This window comes from Artibeus jamaicensis, unplaced genomic scaffold, assembly GCF_021234435.1.
Source record: "Artibeus jamaicensis isolate MK-2021 breed Jamaican fruit bat unplaced genomic scaffold, CSHL_Jam_final scaffold_474, whole genome shotgun sequence".
Taxonomy (NCBI): domain Eukaryota; kingdom Metazoa; phylum Chordata; class Mammalia; order Chiroptera; family Phyllostomidae; genus Artibeus; species Artibeus jamaicensis.
The window spans coordinates 37,808,121-37,834,129 of NW_026522046.1; the positions used below are offsets into that span (position 1 = coordinate 37,808,121).

Genomic DNA, 26,009 nt, shown 5'->3' on the forward strand with positions numbered 1-26,009 from the left:
TTAGGTATTTACTCTTCATTCTTCCTCTTCACAGATGCATAGGGACAAAAAAATTAGAAAAATATAAAAATGCTGGAAATCCCAAACAGATTCGAATTCAAAATGTTATTTTTTATACTTTTAGTTATATATGATACACATTTCTTTGAAAAATATCTTTCACAGTGATGTTATAGTATGAAGTCAATTAGTTATAAACTGACCAATTTACCCACCTTGAATTCTACATCCATGCTCAGAATGGCCATCACCATCCAAATACCAACAAAACTGACTGTTGTAAATGATGTGGTATTGCCAAAATGCTTCAGGTTTTTGAAGAGTTCTTACAGGGATCAAACTAAACAATAAGCAGAAAATGTTTTCAGTGTCTGTAAATTACTGCTTAGGAAGCATTCATACAATGAAAACTACTCTAAGTAGGGTTTTCTTACCCTTGAAAATAGCTTTTCCCTGATTAGAAAAATAGTATAGTTGAGTTTTTAATTAGAAAATTTGGAAAAGGCATACAAATATAATGAAGAAAATAAAAACAGCCAGTTAGATTATTTTGTGTGTGTGCATTATATGTGAGTGAAGAAAGGTCATTTTGATTTAGATAGTTTCTTTTCATTTATCATATTTTGGATTTTATTTTTAAGGACATCTTGAAGATATTTGTCTTTTAGTAGGAAAGTCTAAGCAGTATATTGTTTGATAATGCGATTGTGATTCTGTCACTAACTTTTTGCTTTCTATCATTTTCTCTATGGGTTGTATATTACGTATATTCTCTCCCCATTCTTCAAATAAACACATGTGAATATTTGTTTTTAAGGCCTATCATTCATTTATATTACCTAGTTATGAAATTCAACAATGAAATGATACCTTTTGATAACTTCAAACATAAGAAATGTTTACTCTGCTATTATGATTTTGTCATTATGACATGTGGTTTTATACTTGAATTATTATTATTAAAATTTTTCCAAATATATTCTCTTCAAACTACTATTTTTACATTTCAAGTTAGTTTTGATACCACATTTTGAACAATGACTTACATTAAATGCATCATAAAATTACAGTAGCTATAGGTTTGACCAGTTTCAATGCTTAGTGAAAAATGTGTACTTCTAATTTCTGTTGGTGTTTAACTAGAATGTTTACCTGCAAATCTCCTGAGTATCGGCCTGAACAGTTCGACCTCTTTTGATGACTTCTGTGGCCCTCACCCTGGTTTAGCCCATCAGTCTCCTGCATTGCAATGATCAATCACCACGATCTCAGGTCTGGCCCCGTTCCAGGTGAGATTGCTCAGGTATTAAAATGTTTTTCCTCTGCTCTGCTTCCTCCTTGACTCTTCCTCTCACTCAGGGAAAAACACAAACATACATCCTCCTTTTGTGGAACAAGCACCCTGCCTCCCAGTGCCCACCTCTCCTCAGGCACACTGGCCTCTTGCTGTCTTCTCCAAGACCCCAAGTTCACTTGCACACACCTGTGCTGGCCACCTTTCCATTACAATCCAGTCCCTCAGACGGCTGTCTCCTTGCATCTCATTCCATCCCCAAAACCTCCTCACCGAGGAAGCCTTCATGATTGTTCCACATAAAACTCCACTCCCCCTCTTTCCCACAAGTAAAATGCTTTGTACCTTCTTAAAAGCAGAAGAACATGGAACAAAGCAATTCTAAAGAAAAACAATTCATCATAGTTAACAAAAATGCTAAGTTCTAAATAAGTAATTGTATAATAACTATAGAAATTTCCCTTTAAATAAAGGCAGTGTTATTAATATAAGAAACATGTAAGAAAAAGTTCAGGCTTTTGAGTTACAAAGAGCAAATTGGACAAAGACTCCATTAGGAACTTCCATGACTGATACCAAGTAGAGACAAGGGGTGACTGGGCATTCGGAGTCGTCATGGACCTTGACACCCACCGTGTTCATGGGTGAGTATAGCTTGTGTCGTGCTGCTGTGAGAAAAACGTACAAAACACGTGTTGGCCGGGAAACTTGCAGATAACCAACGCATCTTCCATGTTTTACTGGTTCCTTTTCTGCCAATGTCACATGAGTTCATTCATGTCACAGAAGTCTACGTGCAGCGAGACAGACAGCACTTTATCCCGGTACCTTCGGTCAGTCTTCTGGATGGATGGAGCAGCCCCAAACTTTATATTAATCGTTGTTGTGTTTCTTTCATTTGGGGAATCAAGGAGATTAGGAAGTGGTGGCTATTGTTTGTTATTCCTAAGTCACAGAAGACCTCTGGGGCCCATTTCTAAAAGATAGATTAAACAAGGAACAGAGATCATGAAGAATTTTTGTCAATTTTTGTGCGAAAACTCTAATTCAAAAATCGTGCTTACGTGGGGGTGGTGGCTGAAATGCTACAGAATGTGCCTACTGAGTGTTTTGCAAATTAAGTATTTTAACTAAAACTCAATTATCAGCCCTGGCTGGTGTAGCTCAGTGGGTTGAGCTCTGGCCTGTGAACCAAAGGATTGAGGTTCAATTCCCGGTCAGGGTACATGGCTGGGTCGCAGGCCAGTTCCCAGCAGGGGAAGCACAGAGGCAACTATACATAGGTATTTCTCTCCCTTTCTCCTTCCCTTCTCCTATAAATAAATAAAATCTTTTTAAAAAACTCAATTATCACGCGGACTCATCATTATACATACACCATGAGTAAGCGCAAAAATTTTCCCTTCTTTTAAGCAGGTGCCTGATGGAGCTCACAGAACTAGAAGTGTTTTAAGTCATTTTGCTGTCAAAAGTGTTTTAAACTGCTGTTTTGTTGGCAAAATGAAAATATCATCAACAGAGGGGTGAAAAAAGAATGTGGCACGTTAGAAAGTTGTTTGGCATTGAAATGACAGAACAGTGAAAATCTTTTGACTGTTTTTCTCCCCGTGTTCTGATTTTCGGTCTCCTTGCTTACTACATCAGATCAGTGTAAGCCTTTTAAAAGAAACAAACTCATCAATGAATTAGGCAAGATCTGAAAATGACTTCTTTATATCATGGGTTATCATTTTAGGTACATTTCTCTCATTTTTTCAAACGGCTCGTGTGGTAAATTGACATCCTTCACGTCACTGATAGTAACGTGTACTAGTAAGTGATTGTGGTAGAGATTATTGGTGCAGAGAGCCCGTGGGCCACTGAATTACATGGCCAAGTCCAGTGCTAACCTGAGCTCTATGGGGCCAAACTAGTTTCCAGTGTGAAAAGTCTTGACCTTCCTTTCCAGTCCAGTAGCCCAAAAGTAGTAAAACACTTGGCCGGAGACTGAGTCTCCCCCACCCCTTTCTTTGACCTACAAGGGTGGCTCCTGTGAATCTTACATTCCTTTTCTAGGAAAAAAAAACATTGTGAAGCACTTGGAAGGGTAAATAATAATCATCTGAATCTGATATGAGCATGTTATAGAAAACTATTTGAAGGGGAAGTGAGAACTTGGAAATGTCTGTGGTTAACCACATAATCCAAGACTTCTAGTAAATCACTTAACTCCCCAAAAGGTTGGCGCTTTGGAAGCAGTTTGTCCTTTAAAAACCTTTGATGGACCACTTAGTATTTAAAATACAGTGATTCACAAATGGTTGCCTAGACTGCTGTTGATGTTCCCATCTCCCCATCCACCTTAGGTGCGCCTGCCGAGAAAGTTCCACACTGGGCAGGCTCAGCTCACCATGTGTGTCTGTTCTAAATGTCATGTAAGGCAGTGTTTTCTCTTCAGTAGTGTAAATACTTCCATAAAATTCTAGTTACGTGACAAAGTTGAGGAAGATATACAAAGTCCAAGTACTTCCAGAATCCCACCTTTTCTCACCAAATTTATGGTATTCATCAGAGAAGTCAGCAAACTACACCAAAAGAACAAATTTGGCCCACTACCTGTTTTTGTAAATAAAGTTTTATTAGAACACTGCCATGCCCATTTATTAATGTATCGTCTATGGCTGTCCTCATGCTAAGACAGCACATCTGAGTAGCTGTGACAGAGATGGTAGGGGCCACAGAGCTAGAAACACTTGGTATCTGGCTCTTTACAGAAGAAGTCTGCCAATCGTGTGTATATTACACATTAATAACCAACCTATCTATGACCAAAGATGCCATAGGTTTCTTTCTTTGAAACAATCACATAATCCAATACAGAAAATACATTTGACTAGACTGAATTCTTTTTTCTAAAGAATTTAATACTCATATTTCAAATTCGGTATTTGTCTCAGATTTCCTTCCTAGAAATAAATTCCCACTTAAAAAAAATAGACACACATATTCAAAAAGTGTTATTTTATTATTTCTAGTAACATATATTGTATAAATAATATATTTTTATATGCCTTTGTACAATCACGATATAACTTAAGAGTTTTAGCATTAAAAAGAAATGTATAAAAATAAATATGTTATAATAGGCATTTATTACATACTATAGTCCTTCTTAGAAGGAACTCACAAACCAATACTTATAAAGTACATAGAATTTATAGTAACATGGTTTACTATATACACATGGCAAAAGTCCTTCTCTTTCGTAATAGAAGAGCTGGACAGGCATTCACCAGGACATGACTGCTGGACCAGCTGCCGGGGGTGGACCCGCTACCCCTCAGGAGCCTTTCAGCCACGAGACAAATGATCTCACTGTCCCCAAACACTGGGGCCTCAGTTTTGCTCACCCCATTCTTGTTCTGGCATTCCAGCCTTTTTTTTTTTTGCGTGATCTTGCTGACTTTCTTGAGACACAAACTCATTTTTTCACGTCCGCATTCCTAACGGAGGCTTATACGAGGAGGAGAGAAAGGTAGGAGGTGCTGAGGTCCGGACCCCTCCTCTGGTTCTCACCAGCACCTGATACGTGGCTGCTTTTTTCCCCTTGGAGACTTCAAGCACACGAATGCATGGGATGCACGTTTCTTTGTCAAAACCAATTCACAGAGATGTGAGAATGGCGGAGCCACTGGACATTGCTACGCATTTTTCTCCAGGGTGCACATTCCTGAATTCTTAGCTCTCGGGAGAAAAGATAACATACACATTCTCGGAATCATTGCAGCTGTAAGCAGTGCTGGTCAAAGCTCCTCTCTCCCTCCACTGTTAGTGAGGTAAAGTAAGCCACGCCTTACATTAAGAGTCTCACCTGTTTTCTGCTTTGCATCTCCCGACCCCCAGGGTACAAAGTATTGAATCGGTACCAGGGAACAGGGATTGTCACGTCACCAGCAAGGTACGCTGGATCTCTCCAGCCTTCTTGATTGCAGTGCCTCAGCCCTTCCTCTCCTCATCTTTCCTTCAATGCCCACCCTGCTTAACTGCATTCTGCCACTGTGCAAAAGTCTATGTAATGTTTAGGCTTCTTTAGAGGATCGCAGCTCTCGTGAGCCAACACTCCCCCATCGTGAGACAGACACTGCAAGGTTCTCTTTTTGTAACCCTTCCCGCAAGTCTTGGAACAGGGCGACCACCCCCCCAGCTGCCAGTGGGGGCAGGGCAGGTCTGCGCAGGGCCGCGTGCTGGCTGGCTTCACCTCCTTGGCACACTCGGAGGCAGGCTGGCCGTTGAGGTCCCGGCACTCCACCAGCCGTCTCTGCCAGCCCAGGCCACAGGACTTGGAACATTCGCCCCACTCCTCAATGACCCATTCTGAGAACGTGGGGATGGCATTGAAAGGCTCCTTCTTCTTCTTCACGAAATAGGTGTATTTGATTTTGGGCCGCAGGGCATGGCCCACGGTCAGGACCTGGATGGTCAAGGGCTCGGTGAGAGGGCTGAAGCTGCGGATCCTCTCCAGGGACGCGGAGGAGCCGCTGTACCTCAGGGCGCTCCCCTTGTATGTGATGTCTTGCTCCAACGTGGACAGAGTAAAGTCACCATTCAGGATGTATGTGCCGTCGGCGGCTTTGATAGCAAGAAAGCTTCCGGTATTTCTGGATCCCCTCTGATTCCGTTGCTTCACCTCGATGTTGGTGGCTCCAGTTGGAATTGTGACGATATCCTGATATCCAGGTCTGCAGGCAAGGGAAACAAAATTGCTCATTCACTGGCTGATTATTACCTGGCCATTTAGCCATTTAGAACATGACTTTCACCGGATCTATAAAAAGTTACATCTGTGCCCTTCCTGGCTGGTGTGGCTCAGTGGACTGAGAGCTGGCCTGAGAACTAAAAGGTCGCCTGTTCAATTCCCAGGGGGGCACATGCCTGGGTTGCAAGCTGGAGGTACATGAGAGGCAACCACACATTGACGTTTCTCTCCCTCTCTTTCTCCCTCCCTTCCCCTCTCTCTAAAAATAAATACATAAAATCTTCAAAGAAAAGTTACATCTAAGTGACACAACATTTGGGAGCATGGCATTTTAAACTCACTTGGAGCTAGTAACTGATCCTGATATCTTCTTGCACGTAGATCCGTTTCCTCCGCAAATACCACATTTGTCAAATTTCTTTTTGGAGTCTATGATGCGATCGCAGCCAGCTTTTACACACTGCCCTTGCACGCAGACGGAGGTGGAGTCTGGGCTGCACGGAGTCCCATCCACAACCTGAGAGAGGGAGGAGGGGGGTCGGGTGTCACTTGCTGAGGTCACGCCTTAACAGGGGAAGGCGCGAAGCTGTAACTAAAGACTTCCCCCCGCTCACATCACCTCTCTAACTTCCTCGCCGTCGTCATCAAACGATACTCTACACAGGTCATGTATGACCCTTCTCTGTCCTCTTTTCTCACAGTACACGTAGACATCCGAAAAGCCTAACAGAATCTCCGATTCTTTGTTCCTTGACCTGTCTCAGTTCTAGCTGAGGTCAAGAAAGCAGAACTGTTTGTCATTTAAAAGACTTTTTTTTTTTACTGTTGTATCCTCAGTGCCCAGAATAATATCTGGCAATAGTAAGTGCTGAATAAATCACTTGCGAAATATTGAATCGGCAACTGGGGAGTATTTTTATAGGCCACAGTGATAATGACACGTGGCGGTCTGGACCAAATTCAATGCCACTTTCTATCTTAACAAGGTTTAACCTCTCGCTGAACAACACAGTGATGCTTCCTCTAGTTGCACACAGGTCCTCAAACACATCAGTACTTGGACTTCCACTTTAAGAAGTCTATTTGCACATGCTGGACCTAGTTGCCCGTAACAAGTACTTTGGACCGTGCCTAGGTCATCATCTTTCCAAACCACCGGTTGGTTGCCATGTTAACACATAATTTACATAACCAGTAGTAAAGGGCTCTTATTTATCAGAGTAATAATAAGCAACTGCAAGAACTGTAAGTGCTGGATTCAAGCTTCACTCCTAACCGAAATCAACACCAAGCTTAAATCTGGCCATTGCGGAGGTATCCAGAAGAAAATGAATTCTAATTCGAACCTGAACGCATTAATATACAAATTAAAGAAAGAGCCTCATAGGTTGCATGAAAAGGGAGCAAGCTACAGCCTTTGGTCTTAGCCAAAAACTAAGTGGAGAAGTTGCTACCTTGGGCTGCAGCACGAAGAAGTAGCCAATGCCTTTGGCTTGACAGATGAGCTTGCACCTGTCCTTTGGGGAGACCCCCGCATACTTGGGTGTCCACTCCACGGCGGGCCCACTCCCAAAGGAAGCTTTGGAGAACTCGTTGTGGGCCTCACACTGTTCCTCTCTGAAGGTTTTTCCTGGAAGGACATGATACGATCAGGTCATCAGTCTCTCCCCCTCCGCGGCCTCTTAGTGACCCGTCTTGTTCACCCACTGCCACTCACCATTATGGTCTGGACAGTCCTCAATGTTACACGACCTGTACCGCACCCGCTTGCCTTCGCAGTACCTCCCTCCGTTCTTCGGGACGGGGTTGTCGCACTCCCGCAGCGTGTACTGAACGCCCCCGCCGCAGGTCCTGGAACACTCCCCCCAGGCTCTCCACGGCCCCCAGCTTCCATGGACAGGAGTCTACACGGAGACACAAGCCATCAGAGTTAGAGTTCTCCACCGAAACCTTCATAGGGAATGACAGAGAAACTGGGAAACAAAGAGTCCACTGTAAAAATAATCTATTCTACGCACCGCCTGAGAACAGGGTTGGGTGTTTATAAGGAGTTATCAGACGTTTGGGCGTCCCTGTGTTCAATTCCAACTTTTAAACACGTGCATGGACAGAAAACTCACATCAAAGTGCTTCTTGTCGGTCTTGTTCACACACTTGCCGTTGACACACCACTTCCCTTCCCCACAGCTGGTACCGTCCGCCCAGGGGAAGTGTTTGGTTTGGCACACGGGCAGCCCGCCGGAGGTGCCGGTGCACCAGAGCGTGGAGCAGGTGCTCGCCGCGTCTGCGCAGTGTTTGGACTCCTCCCCGAAGGTAAACTGGCACTGCCGGTTGGCATCGTACAAGGTCCCGGGCAGATCCGAGGGCAGCTGTATGGGGGCCTGGGGCTTGTCCATCAAACACTCCCCTGAAAGAAAAACGCCAGCCGCTATCAGTAAATGTAGTAGATGAAAGCATGCAGGGGAAAATCTTTATCATGGGGGATAATTTATAGCGAAGTGATTTGGAAGCTGCCAAACATTGGGGGAAGATGCCAGAGAGATTGACATTAAGATATTATCCTCAAAGGGGTATTTCTGCATTAACAATGAGAGGAAATGATTGTTCTGCTAAAAATTCAAATGAATGTACGTTGGGAGCCATTTGGCCAGAAGCACTATCTTTTACTGGAACTAAGACCTAAAAATGTATATTCTTGGCAGTGAAAGTAATTGTGGAGGAGGGAAACCATAATGAACAAAAAAGACAACTGAGTTTGCTGAATTGGAGCGCTACCGACAGAAGGCTGGCTGGCTGCTGCTGAGAGAGGAGCTGGAGGGCCTCACCGTGACCGTTATCCAGGAAGGAGGTGATGGTGTGGGCGCTGCAGGGGGACCAGGGCTGGCTGTGGTCCAGGTTGGAGAGCATGGACGCCATCATGTGGGAGTCCCGGCCGGCGCCGCTGAGGCTGGCGCACTGCTTGGCGTCATCGTGCGGCATGTTAAACACGTGGCCTGAGAAACAACCCCAAACCCAGGTTAGCAGGCAGGTCACTGTGCAGCATTTTATTCCTAACAAGGATTTGTCTCAAACTGGTATTTCTAGAGAGAGAGAACAATGCACTTTGGAGACTGTCTATTTTGGAGACAATGTCTACTTTTCACAGAGTTTAAACAAACACATACGCTGTCTGAGTGTCCAGAACTCCAACCATCTTATTTTGGATTCTAATGAAGATGATCACGTTTAGCAATAGTTGAAAAACGTTTTCTGTCGTTTCTAAGGCGCCCTGGCACCTAAAATAGCAGTAGAACCTGCATGTGGTCTCTTTCTAGTTGATATATCGTTTATCCTTTTGGATTCACAGATTGGGCTTAACTCTGACTCTGGAACCCACTGACCTAATTCATGGGCTGTGGTGAAGGCCGCCTGCAAGCCATCGTCTTCTATGACAGAGCAGCTTCTGCTGGGGTCACAGATGGTTCCAACGTCAGCCATGCCCAGAGTGTCACACGTCTGGGTCCCACACAGGTCCTGTGAGAAGCAAAGGCAGATACTCGTTAATAGGGACGTGGCACGAAGTTGGGGGTCTTTGGGGGCTGTATCATCACACGTGTTGAGCTCTCCTTTGAAGAGTACTCTGGGTGACTGAACAAGATTTTTCCTCATGCTATTCAAATAGGACTATGGAACTGGGGATATTAAAATCATAGAAGAAGTAAGGAGATTGACCATTGCTAGCCAAATGAAGAAATGCAAATGCCTCACAGGCACTTGTCACAAAGCAGGCTCTCAGGAGGCCCCTGTCTTACTTGGTACTGCCTGGTTCTCACCTGTCTGGTGAAAAGAATTGCCGTGTCGTAGTGCTCAGCATCTCGGTCGCTGGGCGGGTTGTGCTGCTTCTGCCAGTTGCAGAAGTTGCGCAGAGTTAGGGCAGCGTTGGACGTCACTTCCGGCCCCTTCTGTTCCTCCTGGATGACCAGGACCTTCACCACCACCAGGCTCACCGAATTCCGAATGCTGGGGTGTTTGTACAGTCTGGCTGCCACGGAGAACAAGGTGAGAAGGTAGTTCTTCAGGCCGCTGCCATGGAACTCGGCCATCGACTGGTCGGCCACAAGCATGGTTTCCACATAACGGGGGCTGGACACGAACCGCTTCTTTCTTATGCTTCCCTTCCCTGTAAGGAAACGAGAAACATAGTTTGCTCAGAAGGCAACTAGCCAAGAACAGTTACCGTCACGGAGTATAGAAGGGAAGCCGAACCAGTCAAAGCAAATAGAACAAAAATACACCCGGGACAACAATAACAAAAATATTTGTATCTCCCGTCACTGAAAATGTTATTTTTAAAGGTTTCTCCTTTATTTCGAAAAAAGGGCCATGTGGTCCTTTTTTGGACCCCTGAGGGGTCAGGCTTTTTAAAAACAATACGAACTTGTTTGGTGAGCAGGGTGTCTTTTGTCCTCCTTGAAACCCTGCCATCAGAACAAGGCAGCAGGCACCTCCTCCGGTCCCTCCGTAGTAAAAACTTGCAGCAGAGGCCGCAGGCAGAGGCCCTGAGTCACTCTTTCTCTCACAGGCCAGGACTCAGATCCTGAATGAGATCATCGGGCTCCACGTGGAAAGCCCAGGGCAGGCCTGGGTCGTCTGCCAAGGGGCCTCAAGGAATCTCAGCCTGCACTGCTCTGCAATCTCATTCCAGGGGTCCCGGGGGTGCGCTGCTCCTGCCAAATCCAGGCACAAAGACCACCCACTCTGCCCAGCATCCGATTGCCCCACTCCCGCTGCCCCAGGGAAATATGTTCCTGCCTTGGGCCATGGGTGATTATTCAGAAAGGAGCCCTTGACTCCTGAGACTCGGACCCCAGGGACTACTAGGCTGTAACCACATCCACAGAACTGCTTCAAGGAGCAGACGCACAGGAGAAAGTGGAAAATGCTAAAACAAGACAGACGAGCGAATTAAAGGAGAATCAAGGCACCAAAGTGAGATGACAGCACACAACGGAGAGTCAGGGGAAGCCATAGCGGGATCAAGGGTGACTCACATTCAACAGTGCTCGAGAGCAGAATTGTGGCCGCGAGAGGGAGCGCAAGCTGGGAGGCGGGTGGGAGGTGCGGAGGCGGGGCAAGCTGAGCAAAGACCTCCCAAGCAGGGTCTGCAAAAGGGCCCCGCTGCCTCCCGGCGGTCAGAGTCAGCTTCTCAAAAGGGGAAGGGGACAGAGACCAGCGGAACACAGCTCAGAGCAAGCACTGCCCCACAATCTGGCAGGCTGCACGTTCCGAGGTCACCGTAGCTCTTCCGCTCTCCATCCCCACCCTCCGCTGCGCGCCAGGGTAGTGGCTCGGAAAGCGGTTACAAAGTAGTGCAAAGGTGCAAGTCGACCAAAGAACACACATGCACCATGGAAAAACGAAGTTAGCTGGATGGGAAGAAGTTGCACACGCTCTCACTCGACTAAGGTGGAACGAGTTGGATTACCAGCTCTCTCTTCTGGTCTAAACGCTTGGCCTTAGTCAGCAGAAAATCATTGATTTGTGTGTTCTGTCTGGATCATTCATTATTATGGGAAACGTAGTTAAGTGTTACAGTGGGACCTCAAACCCGGTCCTGTTTGCAAACAGGAGTCTAATTTTAAATTTCGTTGCCCAGAGAAAGGTGGGGAGAGGAAGGATGAATGGAGAGAGACAAGTGGGAGGAATTCTTCTGGGACAGATACCTGTCGGCTGTCCCGCGCGCTCTGGAGCAGGGTCCTTCGGCCGCCACTCTGCACGGGCATCCTCTCCCTTGGGCCCAGAGCGCCTTGCGAGCTGAGTTTCGTCGTCCAGAACCCCGCACTTGGCGCCGCCATCGCCTCGCCGTCTCCGCCGCAGGAGATGGAACTGGGGCCGCCTCCGCGACTCCTCCCCGGCGGCGGCGGGGGTGAGGCGCACGGAGGCGGCGGGCGCTGGCTGGATGAAGTACTCCTCGCCCTGAAGATAGAAGGCGCCGCGTACGCCCTCGCAGAGGCTGAGTGCCGCGGCCGAGCTGGGATCACCGTTTACGGTGCCGGAGTAGAAGCAGTGCGCCAGGTCACCATCGGGGTTCGGACTCCGAGCGTCGGGTCCCTGTCTGCGCCCCACGGTCTGGAACGTGAAGCCGGGCGCCAGGAAGTCGCGGTCCTGTTGCAGCTGCAGGCTCAGTTGCTGGCTGAAGGCGTCCAGGCGGAGGCGCACGTTCCTGTGTCCCGGGTCGCGCTCCACCACAGGCAGCACCAGCTCCTCGTCCTCCTCCGAGAGGCGCCCGTGCACCCCCGGCAGGACCAGCAGCCCTGCGGCCACGAACAGCAGCACGGACGCAGGCTGCGAGCCGTGAAACCGCCGTGCCAGCTCCGCCTTCCCCATGTCGCCGCCTGCGGTACGCCTTCGGAACCCCGCGGGGACCGCTAGCTGCACCCGACTCCCGGTAGGCAGGGCGCGCCGAAACACACCGAGCGAGGAGGCTATTGTTTGGGTCGGGAGTGAAGAACCTCCCCGGCCTCGCTCTGGATGCTTAAAGTTTACAGTTAGTATTATTCTTTGAAAGTTCTCGCAGAGCCGACCGCAGACAGGGCTCCCGGAGTCACTTGGGTAGAGGCGCTACAGTTCTGCCTGCAAAGGGGCAGTTTTTCTTCAAAGCGTGGAGTTAGAGCAGCAGGCGCTGGCGGGGTGACTGCTGCGGGGACAAGGAGCACTGTGGGACGCCCCCGGGGCGGGGGCACCGGACCACGCGAAGGTCCGTGCGTGGATCTCCTCTTCGACCTCCGCCTTGACCAGGGTGCTGCTCGCTCTGCGCAGGGCTCTGTATTTTCGGCCCTACTGCACGACCTGGCTTTGAGACGGCCCCTGGCTCGGAGTGGCTTTCCAGCGAGTGCAAGAACCGGGCACTCGGGACTGCTCTTTTATAGCTTTCGAATGCGGCTGCATCCCCCTCCCCCTCCCCCTTTCTCCTCCCTCTTGGACGCCTTTCCAGCCAAAGACACGCCCTGAAGTCCGTGCTAGACCGCGCAGCCCGCCGCAAGCCCCGGGCGGGGGAGGGGGCGACCTCCGTGCTTGCTCCCAGCCCTGCGCGCGTCAGTCTGGGGCCGGAAGACGCAGGAGGGGCGCTGTGACCCGCGCTTTGTGCGTCGGGGACAGCGGGAGGGGAGAGGTACTCACTTCCACCGCGCCTTTCCTCGGGGCCGGTTTCCCGGACCACCCTCCCTTTTGCGGTCCCTCCAGTGCGGGAGCGCACGTCGCGCGTTAGGGTACAGTTCCCAGAAGGGGCAGTCGGGGTGGGTTGCTGGGTCCCTTCTCCAAGTTATCTCTGCCCAGGAACTCGCCCTGCGCCCCCTTCCGCTCTCACCACCCCTGCCCCCTAAGCCCCCTACTCCCCGGCCTTTTCGAGAAAGACTCCCCATTCCGCCTCTCCCTAGACCGCCACCGGCCGGTTTGCTACAGCGCGCTTTCTCTTTGCCTCAACTTTTCTCGGCGAGAACTTTTTGGCCCAGTGCCTCCCCTAGAAAGCACGTTTGGTCAGGGGGTCGGGAAGCACTTCCCAGGCTCTGGGCTGTAAAATACGGGGGCATTGACCTTCACGCCTACCCCTTTCAACATCATCTCCCCCTTCGGCCACCTTCGTGGTCCCGGTGGGGACCCCTGTGCACACTTCCGGAATAGGTGACCCCTCCGGAACGCGGTTCAGTTCCCTGGAGCCTGGGGAGGGAACTGCGCTTTCTCTCTTCTTTCGAGAAACGATCGAGAAACGATCAGCTCCCGCGCAGCCTGCCTGCCGTCCCCAACCTCGGAGCGGCGGCAGGACCCAGGCCGGGCCGGCAGAAACGTCCAGGCTTTTCCACCCAGGGGCCCGCGGGCTCCCGGGGCTGGACCGTGTGCGGTGGGCACAGCAGGGCCGGCCCGGACCCCTCCCTCCTTCCCGCCGGGCGGGGAGGAGGCCGCGTCCGTGCCCAGCGCAGCCTTCCCACGGCCAGGTCCCCAAGAAAAACCCGAGCAGCTCTTCCATCGAACCGGAGGGAGGGGCTCGTTGTCACAGGGGAAGGAAATGTTTCGTAATGCGTCCACAGGCGGAAAGCCGCGGGGACAATGGTGAGAATGGCCGCGGAACCCCGGGCCCCCAGCACCTCTGGCCCGCGCCCCTCGGGTCCCCCCCAGTTTCCGCTCGGCCCCCTTCGCTCACCCCCCGCAGGTCCTTCCAGCTTCGTTCTGCCCCAGCGGGAGGCGCCCGGCCCCCGCCGTCCTCCGGTGCGTCCCTCTTCCGAACGTGCTTCCAGATGCTCCCCGCCTTCATCTTTTTTTCTCTTTTCTCTGGGAATTCTGCATTGCCCACTTGAGCAGTCCCCCGAGTTTTGTTTCCACTCTCTCGGAAAGTTCGAGGGAGACAGAATGGCGCAGACGAGCAAAACCACTTCCCTCTAGAAAAAGTTTAGCAACAACTCCCGGTCCCCACGCGTTTAGGAATGTATGCTTTCTTAAATGGAATTTTCTTTTTTTTCTAGGAAATAATTACATTTCCTAGAAAGGAAGATCACTGTCCGAGCTAAATGTTGAACGATCAACCCAGGAATTACATATATCTTAATAGCAGCTTGAAGTATCTTAATTACCACTCTCTCTTTCTCCCCCCCCCCCCCTTTTTTTTTTTTTTTTTTGCTTTTTTTCTCACACCATCTGACATTTTGACACCCTTTCTGACTATCTCCTTCCAGCCTCGTCTCACCCCATTCCGCTTCTCCTTCAACTTGGGCGCGTTCGGACACACCCATCCGCGCCCCCAGGCAGGTCCACTTCGCCTACCCGGACTCTGCTCGTCTTTGGAGGAAGAACGAAACGCGCTCCTCTCGGCTTCCCGAGGGTCGCTTCCTGGACATCATCCCCCCTTGTCAGTATAGTTCCCAGAGATGTTTTAGGTTACCTCCTCCCCCATTACAGAAGTTGTTTTTAACAGTCCATTTTTGAATGATTTCATTTCATTAAGTTAGATACTTGGGAGAACGTTTGAGGAAAAGTCACTTTCTACTTAACAAGATACTGACTGTGGGATTAGGAAAGCAAGATGGCAGAGCCATCAGTAAAGTCTCAACCTGGTGCTGAGAAGGAGGCTCTGAAAACAATCCAAGGTGACCAGCCCTGGGGCCTCAGGCAGGGGCTGAGAGACTTACTAGAGGAATAAGGGTAAATGTGAGTCCCTTGAATTGGGACACAGTGGGAAATTCAGAAGACCAGGAAGAAAATGTGTAATTATCTAAAAACTCATGTAAAGTATTCCAAATTGCTCCCTCCCCTACATAAACTTCAGCTTTTAAAATACATGGGTGCAAACATGGCCTGTAGCTCATTTCTGCCCCGGCTGCATTCCTGTTGGAAGTTTGTTCAATTCAAGGCATAGATTTCTTTTGAACGCTTTATTTCAAATCCATTACAATTTTTGCCTATTTCATGTTGTATATCCAAATAGAGCTGGAAAAAAAAAAAAAGCACAGCACGAAAGGCAAACGGATGGCCAGGAACATGGCTTTTTTATTCACCAGGTTTCTCTCCAGATTTCTGTTCCTTTGCATAATGACTCCAGTCTGCCCTGCACCTGTAGTTCTGGGAAATGATTCTTTTTTAATCGCTTCAGCAGAGGCATGGATGCAGGAGCTGCCAATTGCTAAGCTTGAAAAACTCCGTCCATGCTTGGAGGAACATTTAATCCACTTAACTTTTTTTTTTGTTTTTTTGAGACCAGCACTCTTTGGGCATTTGTGGTATTACATAAATATGTACATATGGTATATGTACATTTATTAGCAAAATTTTGAATTGAAAAAAATGTTTTACTGTGGAAACAAGACCGAGAGAAGTAAAATGTGTCCATGGTGCTAGTAACAATGACGTGGAATGTTGGTTGGGTCCTTGTTAGTCATGGTTTGTACTTTCCCCATCATTAAATGTTTGCTCCTTGATTTGAATGGACACCCAGAAGAACACAGGTTATCTACCACATTGCTGTCTTTCTTTTTACAGAATACATGTGTGCTTACACAAACACAATTTTTGATGTATTCTAGTGTATAGGCCTTAACCAGTTTTCATTCTTTGTAGAGAGGAGCTAACCAAAGTTAAAGTACAGGGTGGGGCAAAAGTAGGTTTACATGTGTTCCCATGGAAAATAATATAATAATGAACTGTGCGTCACATGCTCACAGCTGTACACCTACTTTTGCCTCCCAAATACAGCCTGTATTTGATGGTCAAATGAACAGTTTGACCTTTTCAAAGCACTTTCGTCCTCTGTTAACAGTGAAATGAGACTGTTTCAAGTATTTTAAAGTAAAAGGAACAAACAGGCATTGGTTTTCACCTATACTTTATGTGTTTGTATGTGTTTCACTTACTCATATATTACAGACACAATATTTGTAAGTCTTAAAAAGTCCACATCAAATGAAGTTCAACAAGCAGCCCTGCAATTAGGGAGTCTATTAACATACATGTGCTATTAGCATGTTTAAGTAAAACTGTTGCCTATGGAGCTGATTAATGCACATATTTCATAAACATGCAATGCTATGAATGCATATTTTCATACCACGGGATTTACCTGTTAGAATTGGGAAAGCGGTCCTTTTTGGAGCATGTGGTTTAAGGTAAGATCGAACAACTGGATATTTCATTTACTCATAAAGGAGAGAATAGATACAAAACATTTATTTTAAGCAGGTTATATGCTCAGACATATAACAAATATTGAAAACAGAAAAATTATGTGTAAATGGCATATGGACCATGAATTGTTATGAGCCCAAAGCCACACGTTTGCGAGAACTGAGACAGGTGGAACCCGTGCACCAGACTTCCCTTGTTTCACAGAGGTACACTTTGAAGGGGGCTTGCTTTGAACGTAAACCAAATTGGGAGCCTAGAAATGACTCTGACTCATAATTTTTAGCCAAATACCTTTTTGGAATTTTAATTTTGTAGCTGTTTGTTAGGTTAAGTATGTTGTCAGATTTGTTATTGCTGTTGTTTCCAATGATTAAATTTCATTTGAATTGTGAACAGAATTTTCTGGCAATAACAGTTCCACCTTAAAAGGTCCATATCCTTTAGTACTTCTTTTTGGTTCCACAAGGTGGCGTCAGTCTACAATGAATAACGTTACAGCTCAGTTTTTCTTCGTAGTTCAAGTCAGGAATTGGCAAAGGCTATTATACCTTTTCAATCATATTTAATAACAGTTCATCAAAATTTCTCTCACCTTTTGGTATCACAAAAAATATCTTTTAAATGTTGTAATTTTAAGTGTATTTACATTCTGAAAGAAATGCCTGAGCCAGCTACTTTTTAATTGTGTAGTTCTGTTAGCTTAAACCAAAAATCACTTAAATTAAAAAACACACACCTCTGATAGGATAATATTGTGGATCACTATCATTTGCCACACTTGAGAGCTTTATGCAATTCAAATAAAAAGATCTCAGACATTGCAATCCACTAAATCAAATTAAAACCTCATTCATCAAATAGATGTTTAAGTACCTACTGTCTCTTAATGTACATTAATGTTTGACTATCAGTGATAAAGTTTAATACTTGACTATCAGTGCCAAAGGTGACTCGTTTTCTTCATGTACAGATTTTTCCATGGCAACACACACAAAAAGAACTAAGGGAGAAAGAAGAGGGAGAAAGTGTTCTACCAGCAGGTGGTGATAAAAGATAACATTTTAAATTGCCACTAATAACAAGTAATTCATGGAAGCGTTTGACAGCCTCAAATACAACTAACTTCCAAACGTCAAGTGAATTTCAAATCAAATTCTAGGGAACTTTTATTACTTAAAATGAATCAATATTAACAGTCTCCTTAGCTTAATCAATTCTGGAATTGTTAGTGTGGAAGAGATCATTTCAGTCAGCAGGGGGCGCATGAGACTACAGAATAAGAAATTTTAAACTCAAAATTTCCTACCACTCGGCTTTGAAATTTAATAATTATCTGATTGAAAGAGAAGTTGTATCCTGCCGCCCCGCCCCACACCAATGCAGCTGTTAGAGCAGAGGCTAGAATCTGATTGTCTAAATATTTTGGAAGCAATTATTGCCAAGGATACAGAACAATATTTCATGATTTCTAAGCTTCCTTCTGACAAGGATTTATGGCTCTGATTTTACAGGTAATCAGTGACTGAATGATGAAATTTTGAGATCCGTTGGCAATTCAGTAGCCTAGGGCATCGGAACCAGTAGCTCAGAATCACTGACATTCGAGCATCTTCAAAGTGCTAGATTGCGCTAACAGCAGCTTCAGATTTCTCAGATACCACTTGTTCCTCTTTCTTTTGCTCTTCCAATTTCCCGCAGCTAGCTAACATTTTGACACTGTTTCTGATGATCTCCTTCCATCTAGCCTCTCTCTTCAGCCCTCGCTCACCCCATTCCATTTTTCCTTCAAATTTAATATGGGCAGGCCCTCTCAGGATTGGCCCCATGCATTTCCACATTGGCTAGCCTGACACTTTCTCTTTGGACTAAGAGACTTCCTCCTCTCTGCTTCACAAGTGTCATTTCCCAAACACCTAAACATTCTTACTTCTCAGTTTGGTTTCCAGACATCTTTTCCCCTTTCCTCCTCTGCTTACACCCATAGACAATTATACTTGCGCTACCCACCAGGGTCAACAGATAAAGGTACTGCTGGGAGCACTGATGGAGAGAGCTTTCTTGTCCCTGTCCTCGTGGCTTTCAGGCCATCCCGAGAACTGAGAAGACAGCTGTTGTGCACACCTGTAACCAGTTAATGGTAGGCTACTTAGTAATGCCCATGGGGAAGCTGAGACCTAGACGACCTCTCTAAGCAATAGGCTATGGAGAACGTTAGAGTTGGAAGTCCTGCAAAAGCAGCACCATGTCCAAGTAGGAGGAGCCCTTCCATCTCCTGAGCTCAGTGCACTGAGAGCTGGATGGCAAGACCACACTGGAAATCTGCATTCTGACATGCCTGCAGCCTTCAGGAATGTCCAGGAATCGACTGTCCCTGAACCTCAGCCTTCTCATGTCGTGTATGAAGAAGAGGTAACAACCCTTGACTTGAGGAGTTTTTGCAGGACTTAGAGCTGTGACTGGCATAGAATTGTCACTGGCTGACTGAAACTTAGGGGGCTTGTTGAAAGTGTTGGTGAAGGAATGTCAGAGGGAATGGGGAAAGGGCAGATACTGAGTTTGAAAAGGTTTTGTTTTGTCCCCATAGAGCACAACAGAGATGCCCACATGTGAGAACACTTTTTTTTTTTTAAAGGAATGAAGCAGGTTGGTTTTTCTCATTTATAAAGGTCATCTTATTGGTGGAGTGGTCCAAAAAAGGCCAGAAATGCTGGCGTACGTGGGTTAGCTATGTGCGGTACACTAAGGTAGGGCAGTAAAGGGAAGTGAAAAATCACTGGAGATACAGGGTGAAAAGCAGGACAAGAAACACTGAGGCTGTAGCTTCAAAACTGTAGGGCAGGTGGAAAAAGGGTATGCCAGAAGGCGCTCCAAAGTTATCAATAAGGTCTGCTTATGAAATGCCTCCAAGTCAAAGTGGCCGGTTCCTGTGTAGATTTTGCCTTTTGCCACGTTACGTGTTGCTCTTAGGACCTGATCAGCCTATAAGCCAACTTGCCTCCATGGACGGACTATTCTGCGAACCGGTGTTGGACACCTTGTTGCTGCCTCACACCCCCCTTTCATTTCCTCTGGCCAGTGCTGCGCTGAGCACTTGCAGCCGGGTATAACCCGACGGCGCTTCGCCCTGTGTCTCCACAGCTTTGTGACCTGGGGCTCCATGAAGCTGCGGAGTGACAGTTCTGCAAACCCAACTGGAAAGCGCAGTAGAATCAGTGAACATCACCTGGCAGCCTTTGACCAGATTGAGGGCTAATGGGAAATGGTTTCTCTTCTGTCCCGTGGGAGACAGAATGGAGGCCCCATTATAAATGTGTCTTTAGACGGTCCCAGCAGAATCACACCCCAATTGTCCCCAGCAGAGACCAGCTTGGTGATCCACTCTTGCCTCGACTTCCTGCTTCTTCTGTCTTATTCTTACCAGGTTCTTTTTCCTGTTTCCTAAACTTGCTCACAAGCTTCTTGCCTTTCCTCCCCCCCTCAAGGGCTGCTTCCACACCAGTCCTGTTCTCTGACGCTGCTGTCTGGGCTCAGCTGAGTCTGATAAAACAACGAGTATCAGAAAATCCTTTGGGTGGGACTGCTGGCTGATTGGCTGTTGGCTGATCGACAGTGACAAGGATCCCTTGGCTGGTGGTCAACAAATGGTATAGCCCAGGGCAGGCAGCAGCGTTACAACTGCAAAGATTCTCCCTGTGGGATGAGTTGGCAGTGGGGGGTGAGGTGCAGGTTTATGTGGTAGCAGTGGCATTTGAACAGAACAACAACAAAAAAGCAATGAAAAAGAATGTGAAGGCCCTGACTGGTGTGGCTCAGTGGGTTGGGTGCCATCCCACAAACCGGAAGGCTGCCAATTCGGTTATAGGTCAGGGCACGTGCCCAAGTTACAAGCCATGTTCCTGGTTGGGGGGTGTGAGGGTCAACTGATGGATGTTTTTCTCGCACACCAATGTTTCCCTCCCTCTCTCCTTTTCTTTCTCTAAAAATAAATACACAAAATCTTTAAAAAGAAATAAAGAGTGTAAAGTTGGATAGGTGCTGATTGTTGTTTCAGAGCAAAATATGGCCTCTAGTCTGCCCTTCTTCCTTCCTTCCTTCCTTTTTTGTAAATAAAATATTACTGAAACTGTTATTGGTGGAAGTGGAGTTCTTGCAGTATCGTGAGGAAAACAATCCTGAGACCTGCGTGGGAGGATGGGGTTCCATGGTGAATTTTACCGATGACATGAAATTAAAGGGGTTCCCCTCTTGACTTCCCAATGTCTCATCTTTTTCTGTCCCACCACGGAGAAGTCTTACCTGCCCTCAGTAAGACCACTGGACAAAAGCCACTGTCCAGAGTCTCTGCCCCATATTAAGGTATAGACCAGTCTAGTGTCCGGCTAGCTTAGTGTGTGTTTCCAGCTGCAGTTCATTAATGTGCTGTGGTATCAGCTCCCTTTTGGAATCTGTGAATGAAGTCCTCAGGCCATGGGCCATGGGGCCGCTAGGACCATGTGGCCACGGAGAGAACGGGCGCATGCGCTGTTTCAGTGCAGGTCATCGGGTGAGAAGGAGAAAGACAGAAAGAGAGAGTTTCTTTTGCCCCTGGGATTGTAACCAGGGGCTTGGGTTTGGGACAGACCAGGTGCTTTTGCAAAATGACCTATCAATTTTGCAGGTTTTCGTGGACTGTTTATTTTTTAGATTATGTGTTTATTTGTCTTTAGAGAGGGGGAAGGGGGGAGAAAGTGGGAGAGAAACATCCATGTGTGGTAGACCCCACGGAGGACCTGGCCCACAACCCGGGCATGTGCCCTGACTGGGAATCGAACCTGCAACCCTTTGGTTTGCAGCCTGTGCTCTCAATCCACAGAGCTACAACAGCCAGGGTTTCATGAACTTTTGATAGTCCCATCCCCCAGTGAGACTGACAGGTCTAGCACCTCCCCATGCTTCCCTCAACAATTTGGTAACAAGTGGGGGGAAGGGAGGAGTGTTAATCCCCTTGACAGAGCAATGCTGTGATCCCCTGGGGTGTGAAGCCGCAGCTTCCTGGCTAAGCAAGCATGTCCATGCCCCTGGTTCTGTTGAGCTCATTGTCTAAGTCCCTTTGCTCCCCATTTTAATTAATAATTAGTTAAATACTGATGATAACAAAACAAAGCCACAATTATGTGTTGATGTGTCCTTTATGACCCCTTTTGTGCTACAAGTCAGAGTTGGGCAATTACAAAAGATACTACCTGGTTCACAAGTCCAAAATATGTATTATCTAGCTTTTGAAGAAAGTATTGGACTTCTGCGGTTGACTTGCACTGCAGAAGCCTTTAAAAAATTTAGAAAGAGACGTTATGTTTTTTTCTAACTCTTAATTTCAAGGCGTACCATGAAAGTCACCTTTATTCCCTTTAGCCAGAGAACAGACTGTGTTGAAAGTCTGAAAATGCGAACTCTTGCAGTTGCTTTAGCCCACAGTCAGGGTCCTAGTAGAAGTGTGGGACCCTGAGATGTGAGATGCAGACATTTGGTGGCTGAGCCAGAGAATCTTGAGCCCCCATGGTCTCCTGGACTTTCAGGTTGTAAGAGGCAGCTAAGCTCCCCTTGCTGCAGGACAGCAGCCTCCCCCTGTGAAGAGTCTGTCAAGTTCTTAGTAGAAAGGCAAGTGCTTCTTAGAAGCACACTTGTCCTCCTCAACATCCGCCCATCCCCTCCATTCCTGGCCTATCAGGCAAAGCTCAAATTTTTCTGGAGACATTTTGTAGAGAAACAATGACCATACAAATTATGGTCTCCAAATATTTTCTAAAATTTAAGAATGGAAGCAATATATGCTAGGAGCATTGCATTAATAATGGTAATATTATTAAATTATAGTTGCCTAAGACAGACTTATGACAGTATAAAAATTTATTATAGCGTTGTGAAAATTTTTCCATAATTCACAAAGGCTCCATTGTGAAAATGGAGAATTGCATTATTTTAAGGTTTATGATATGACGTGAAGGGTGTGCAGTTAGCTAGCAGGGAATTCTGGGGTCTGGGAGTGATGGCCCAATCAGAATAGTCCTGTGTGCCCTATGACATTTGCCGGTGGCTGCCTACTGAGCATTATTTTCAGTGGGGTGTCTCTCTGAGATTTCCAGGCAAGCAGAAACGGTCCCAGGAATCATTCTGCTTGTCCACCTAGTGGAGGGCCATGGGGCTGGGAGAATATTGAGGGTGTGGGCATACAGTGGGGAACTCATACTCTGAATTAGCAATTTCTTGTTTTCTGAGCAGTGGGTCTCTGCCATGCCCTACCGGGCGATGCCTTCCCTTTTATGACGCTAATAAATTAGAACTCCAGTCCACTCAGGAGAACTAGGCAGGACACGGGAACCAATAGTGAATGACCTGTCTGAATTCTTGTACTTCAAGGGCTTTACCATGACAATAAGAATACCTGGTATTTACTGAGTGCTTAATATATGCCATGAACACTTACATCTAAGCTAATCTATATGTATATGTATTACGTATATGTGCTAATTATTTATCACATGTACATTTATTGCTATTAATATCTGTTTCACAGGAACTTGAAGCACAGAGAAGAAATTTGGCCAGGCCCACACACAGCTGCTAAGTCACGGAGTCAGGTAATCTGTTCTTTTAACCTTTATTATGATCAAAGCACAATATGTACACACTTATATTTAAAACATTTTAATGGTGGGGGGAGTACAGAACAAACAAGACTGGGTTCAGAGTCCGGGTAACTAATTTTGGATGTACACTCATCTGCTCGATGATCTCGGTCACGGACCATCTAAAACTCAGTTTCTCAGCCTGAAAATTGAGTGGGTTGGACGGCTATAGCTTGAATATTCTACAACTTTGCAGCTTGAATCTTCTACAACTATTAGTGTAACTTGGCACTTTGAATGACTCTCTGTGTACAAATTGCTGTATCTTTGTTCTAATGGTATTGTTCTGTTTTATAAGTGATTCTTTTATATGCTGTATCCTGGCTGGGGCAATTATTCCTCAATTAAACTTTGCCTAAGTTAGAACACCATTCGTGTCTAAAGATCAAACACACTATTTTCTGTTTCTTGAAAGCCACTGTAGCTAGTGGTCTTATTGTCAAGTGTGTTGGGAAACAATGAAGTACAGTGTGAAATGGGGCTCTTGTCCTTACGTCATTCAGCTTACTACGTAGCTGGAGAATATGATGGTGAAAGTGGGTTTAATTTCCAAAAGGATTCAGTGCCACATTTGGTAGGTTCTATGCCATAAATGAGCATATCTGTGTGTATCTGTGTTATATAGGTATATAAGCATATATGTTGGAACAAAGCAATGGATTCCAAATTTCTATATTGCACCACTGAGGCAAGAAATATAAAATGATGATGCCAGTGTTATGACTTTTTAACTCTTTTTTTTAAGTTTTATTTTTCAGTTAAAGTTGACATTCAATATTATTTTATGTTAGTTTCAGGTGTACAGCATGGTGGTTAGAAAATATATAATTTATGAAGTGATCCACCCACCAATTCAAGTACCCACCTGGTACCATACCTAGTAATTACAATATTAATGACTTTATCTCCTAGTTAAGTAAATATATTTACTCTGGGTAGATGAGTGTAACAGTTTCTGAAAGCCACCAACATCACCCTTGTCATCTCTAACCTTTATTGAGCACTTATTGTGTACAGACACTGACCTATGACGTATTTCACACGTATTACAGGGCTTGACCAAAAAGCCATCCCTAAATTCATAAGACAGGAAGGGATAAATATATGGTAAACTTTAAGAAAAAATAAACTTTTCTATCTGGAAGAATGTGACATTTGCTCAGACTTTGCCGAGCAGCTGACATTCCCCCAAACTGCAGGCGACTGCACAAGCTATATATACACTTCTCATTACAAATGGGAGCTCAAGGAAAGAGAGCAGGCGAAACCCGAAGGCACATTGCAACAGCTCTGCGGAAACACGCGTGTACCACACCCGGTGGAGCTCTGCGGGGACCACCTGTGCAGTCGCTGAAGCGAGAGAACACATGCGGTGTGATGACGGGAAGCACCAGTGAGTGAGAAGGCCCGAGGAAAGCATCTTCCTCTAGTTTTGCAAAATGAGGAATTAAAACAAAAGGAAATTAGTAACATTACATGGGATGAGCCAAAAGTACAAGGCAAAGTAGCATACTTTTTAAGAGACAGTATTTTTTAACAAATTAGCCTTCTAAGCCAGATGTCATCTCTGAGTAACTGGGGACACGGGATGTGGCTTTTGAAAAATAATTAAGATTGTTAGCCACCCATTCCCTGCCTCAAGCTCAGGTGCCGTGATGACAAGCAATTCTTACCTGAGGTTTAGGAGTAGATTTGATGATTTTAGGAACAAGGCACAAGTCATATTGTGAGAACCAAATAGACAGGAAAAAATTAAGTTTTGCCTGTTAGCTCTGTATGTATGTGAAATCACAGGTACCTGTGTTCACTTAATTTGCACATAGAAAGTGAGCGAACAAAGAGAAAAACTTCCATTAAGGGGATAGCCATTTTCCCCTAAGATTTATTATGTTATGTTTTCTTTCCCTCTTAACATTTAGCATTTGGCTCTGTATTAGTTAAAACACGTACAGCCATGTTGCTACTTTACAGTATTATTTACTATAGATGACTGTTGAAAGCTTCAAGTTGTTCACTATAGGCATACAATTCATGTTCAAAATGGGAGAAGAATCTTTGTTACTCGTTGAAATGACTTTTTGAATAGCTGTATCAAGTTTTTTCCTCTGGGGTGTTATTATCAGTCATTTGATTTTGTTTTATACATTTTTATCTATTTTATATTTTTCCATCAGCATTCAACTCCCCATCCCCTCTTTCACCCCTATCCATCCCCCTTCCCCCCACCCCTGCAGTCACCACACTGGAGTCTGTGTCCATGAGCTCTTTGCCTTTTTTCTTCTTTGTTCAAACCCTCCAACCTCCACCTGAGCTGTAAGTCTGTCTCTATTTTTCTCATTAGCCTATTTTCTTCATTAGAATCCACACGTGAGTGAAATCATATGTTCTTTGCCTTTATCGGACTGGCTTATTTCACTTAGCATAATATTCTCAAGGTTCATCCATGCTGCTGAAAAGGGTAAACTTTTCTTCTTTTTTTATGGCCAAGTAGCAGTCCATTGTGTAAATGTACCACTGCTTTTCTATCCACTCATCTACTGATGGACTCTTGGGCTGCTTCCAAAACTTAGCTATTGTAAATGACCTTGCAGTGAACACAGGGGTGCATATACGTGTTTGAATTAGTGTATCAGGTTTCTTTGGATAAATTCTCAGAAGTGGAATCACT

At 45.9% G+C, this 26,009-nt stretch overlaps 1 protein-coding gene across 1 annotated transcript; it reads right to left on the bottom strand.

Annotated features, from left to right (window-relative positions):
* Positions 1–4,284: 4,284 nt before the first annotated feature.
* ADAMTS1 (ADAM metallopeptidase with thrombospondin type 1 motif 1) lies at positions 4,285–12,907 on the bottom strand. The gene is made up of 9 exons (XM_037155232.2): positions 11,732–12,907; positions 9,842–10,188; positions 9,410–9,542; positions 8,855–9,022; positions 8,150–8,436; positions 7,747–7,933; positions 7,484–7,659; positions 6,371–6,546; positions 4,285–6,012 (listed from the first exon to the last, which is right to left on the bottom strand). Exons 1-9 carry the CDS (start codon positions 12,393–12,395, stop codon positions 5,313–5,315), a joined length of 2,838 nt encoding a protein of 945 aa, XP_037011127.2. The 5' UTR covers positions 12,396–12,907; the 3' UTR covers positions 4,285–5,312.
* Between the last annotated feature and the right edge of the window lie 13,102 nt (positions 12,908–26,009).

Bases quoted from the DNA above. Each gene is read 5' to 3' on its own strand.
- ADAMTS1 (XM_037155232.2), bottom strand. From the start codon at position 12,395: ATGGGGAAGGCGGAGCTGGCACGGCGGTTTCACGGCTCGCAGCCTGCG. The intron at 9,543-9,841 runs GTGAGAACCAGG...TGCTTCTCACAG, and splicing joins CAATTCTTTTCACCAGACAG to GACCTGTGTGGGACCCAGAC. The intron at 6,013-6,370 runs GTGAGTTTAAAA...CCTTGCCTGCAG, and splicing joins GGATCAGTTACTAGCTCCAA to ACCTGGATATCAGGATATCG.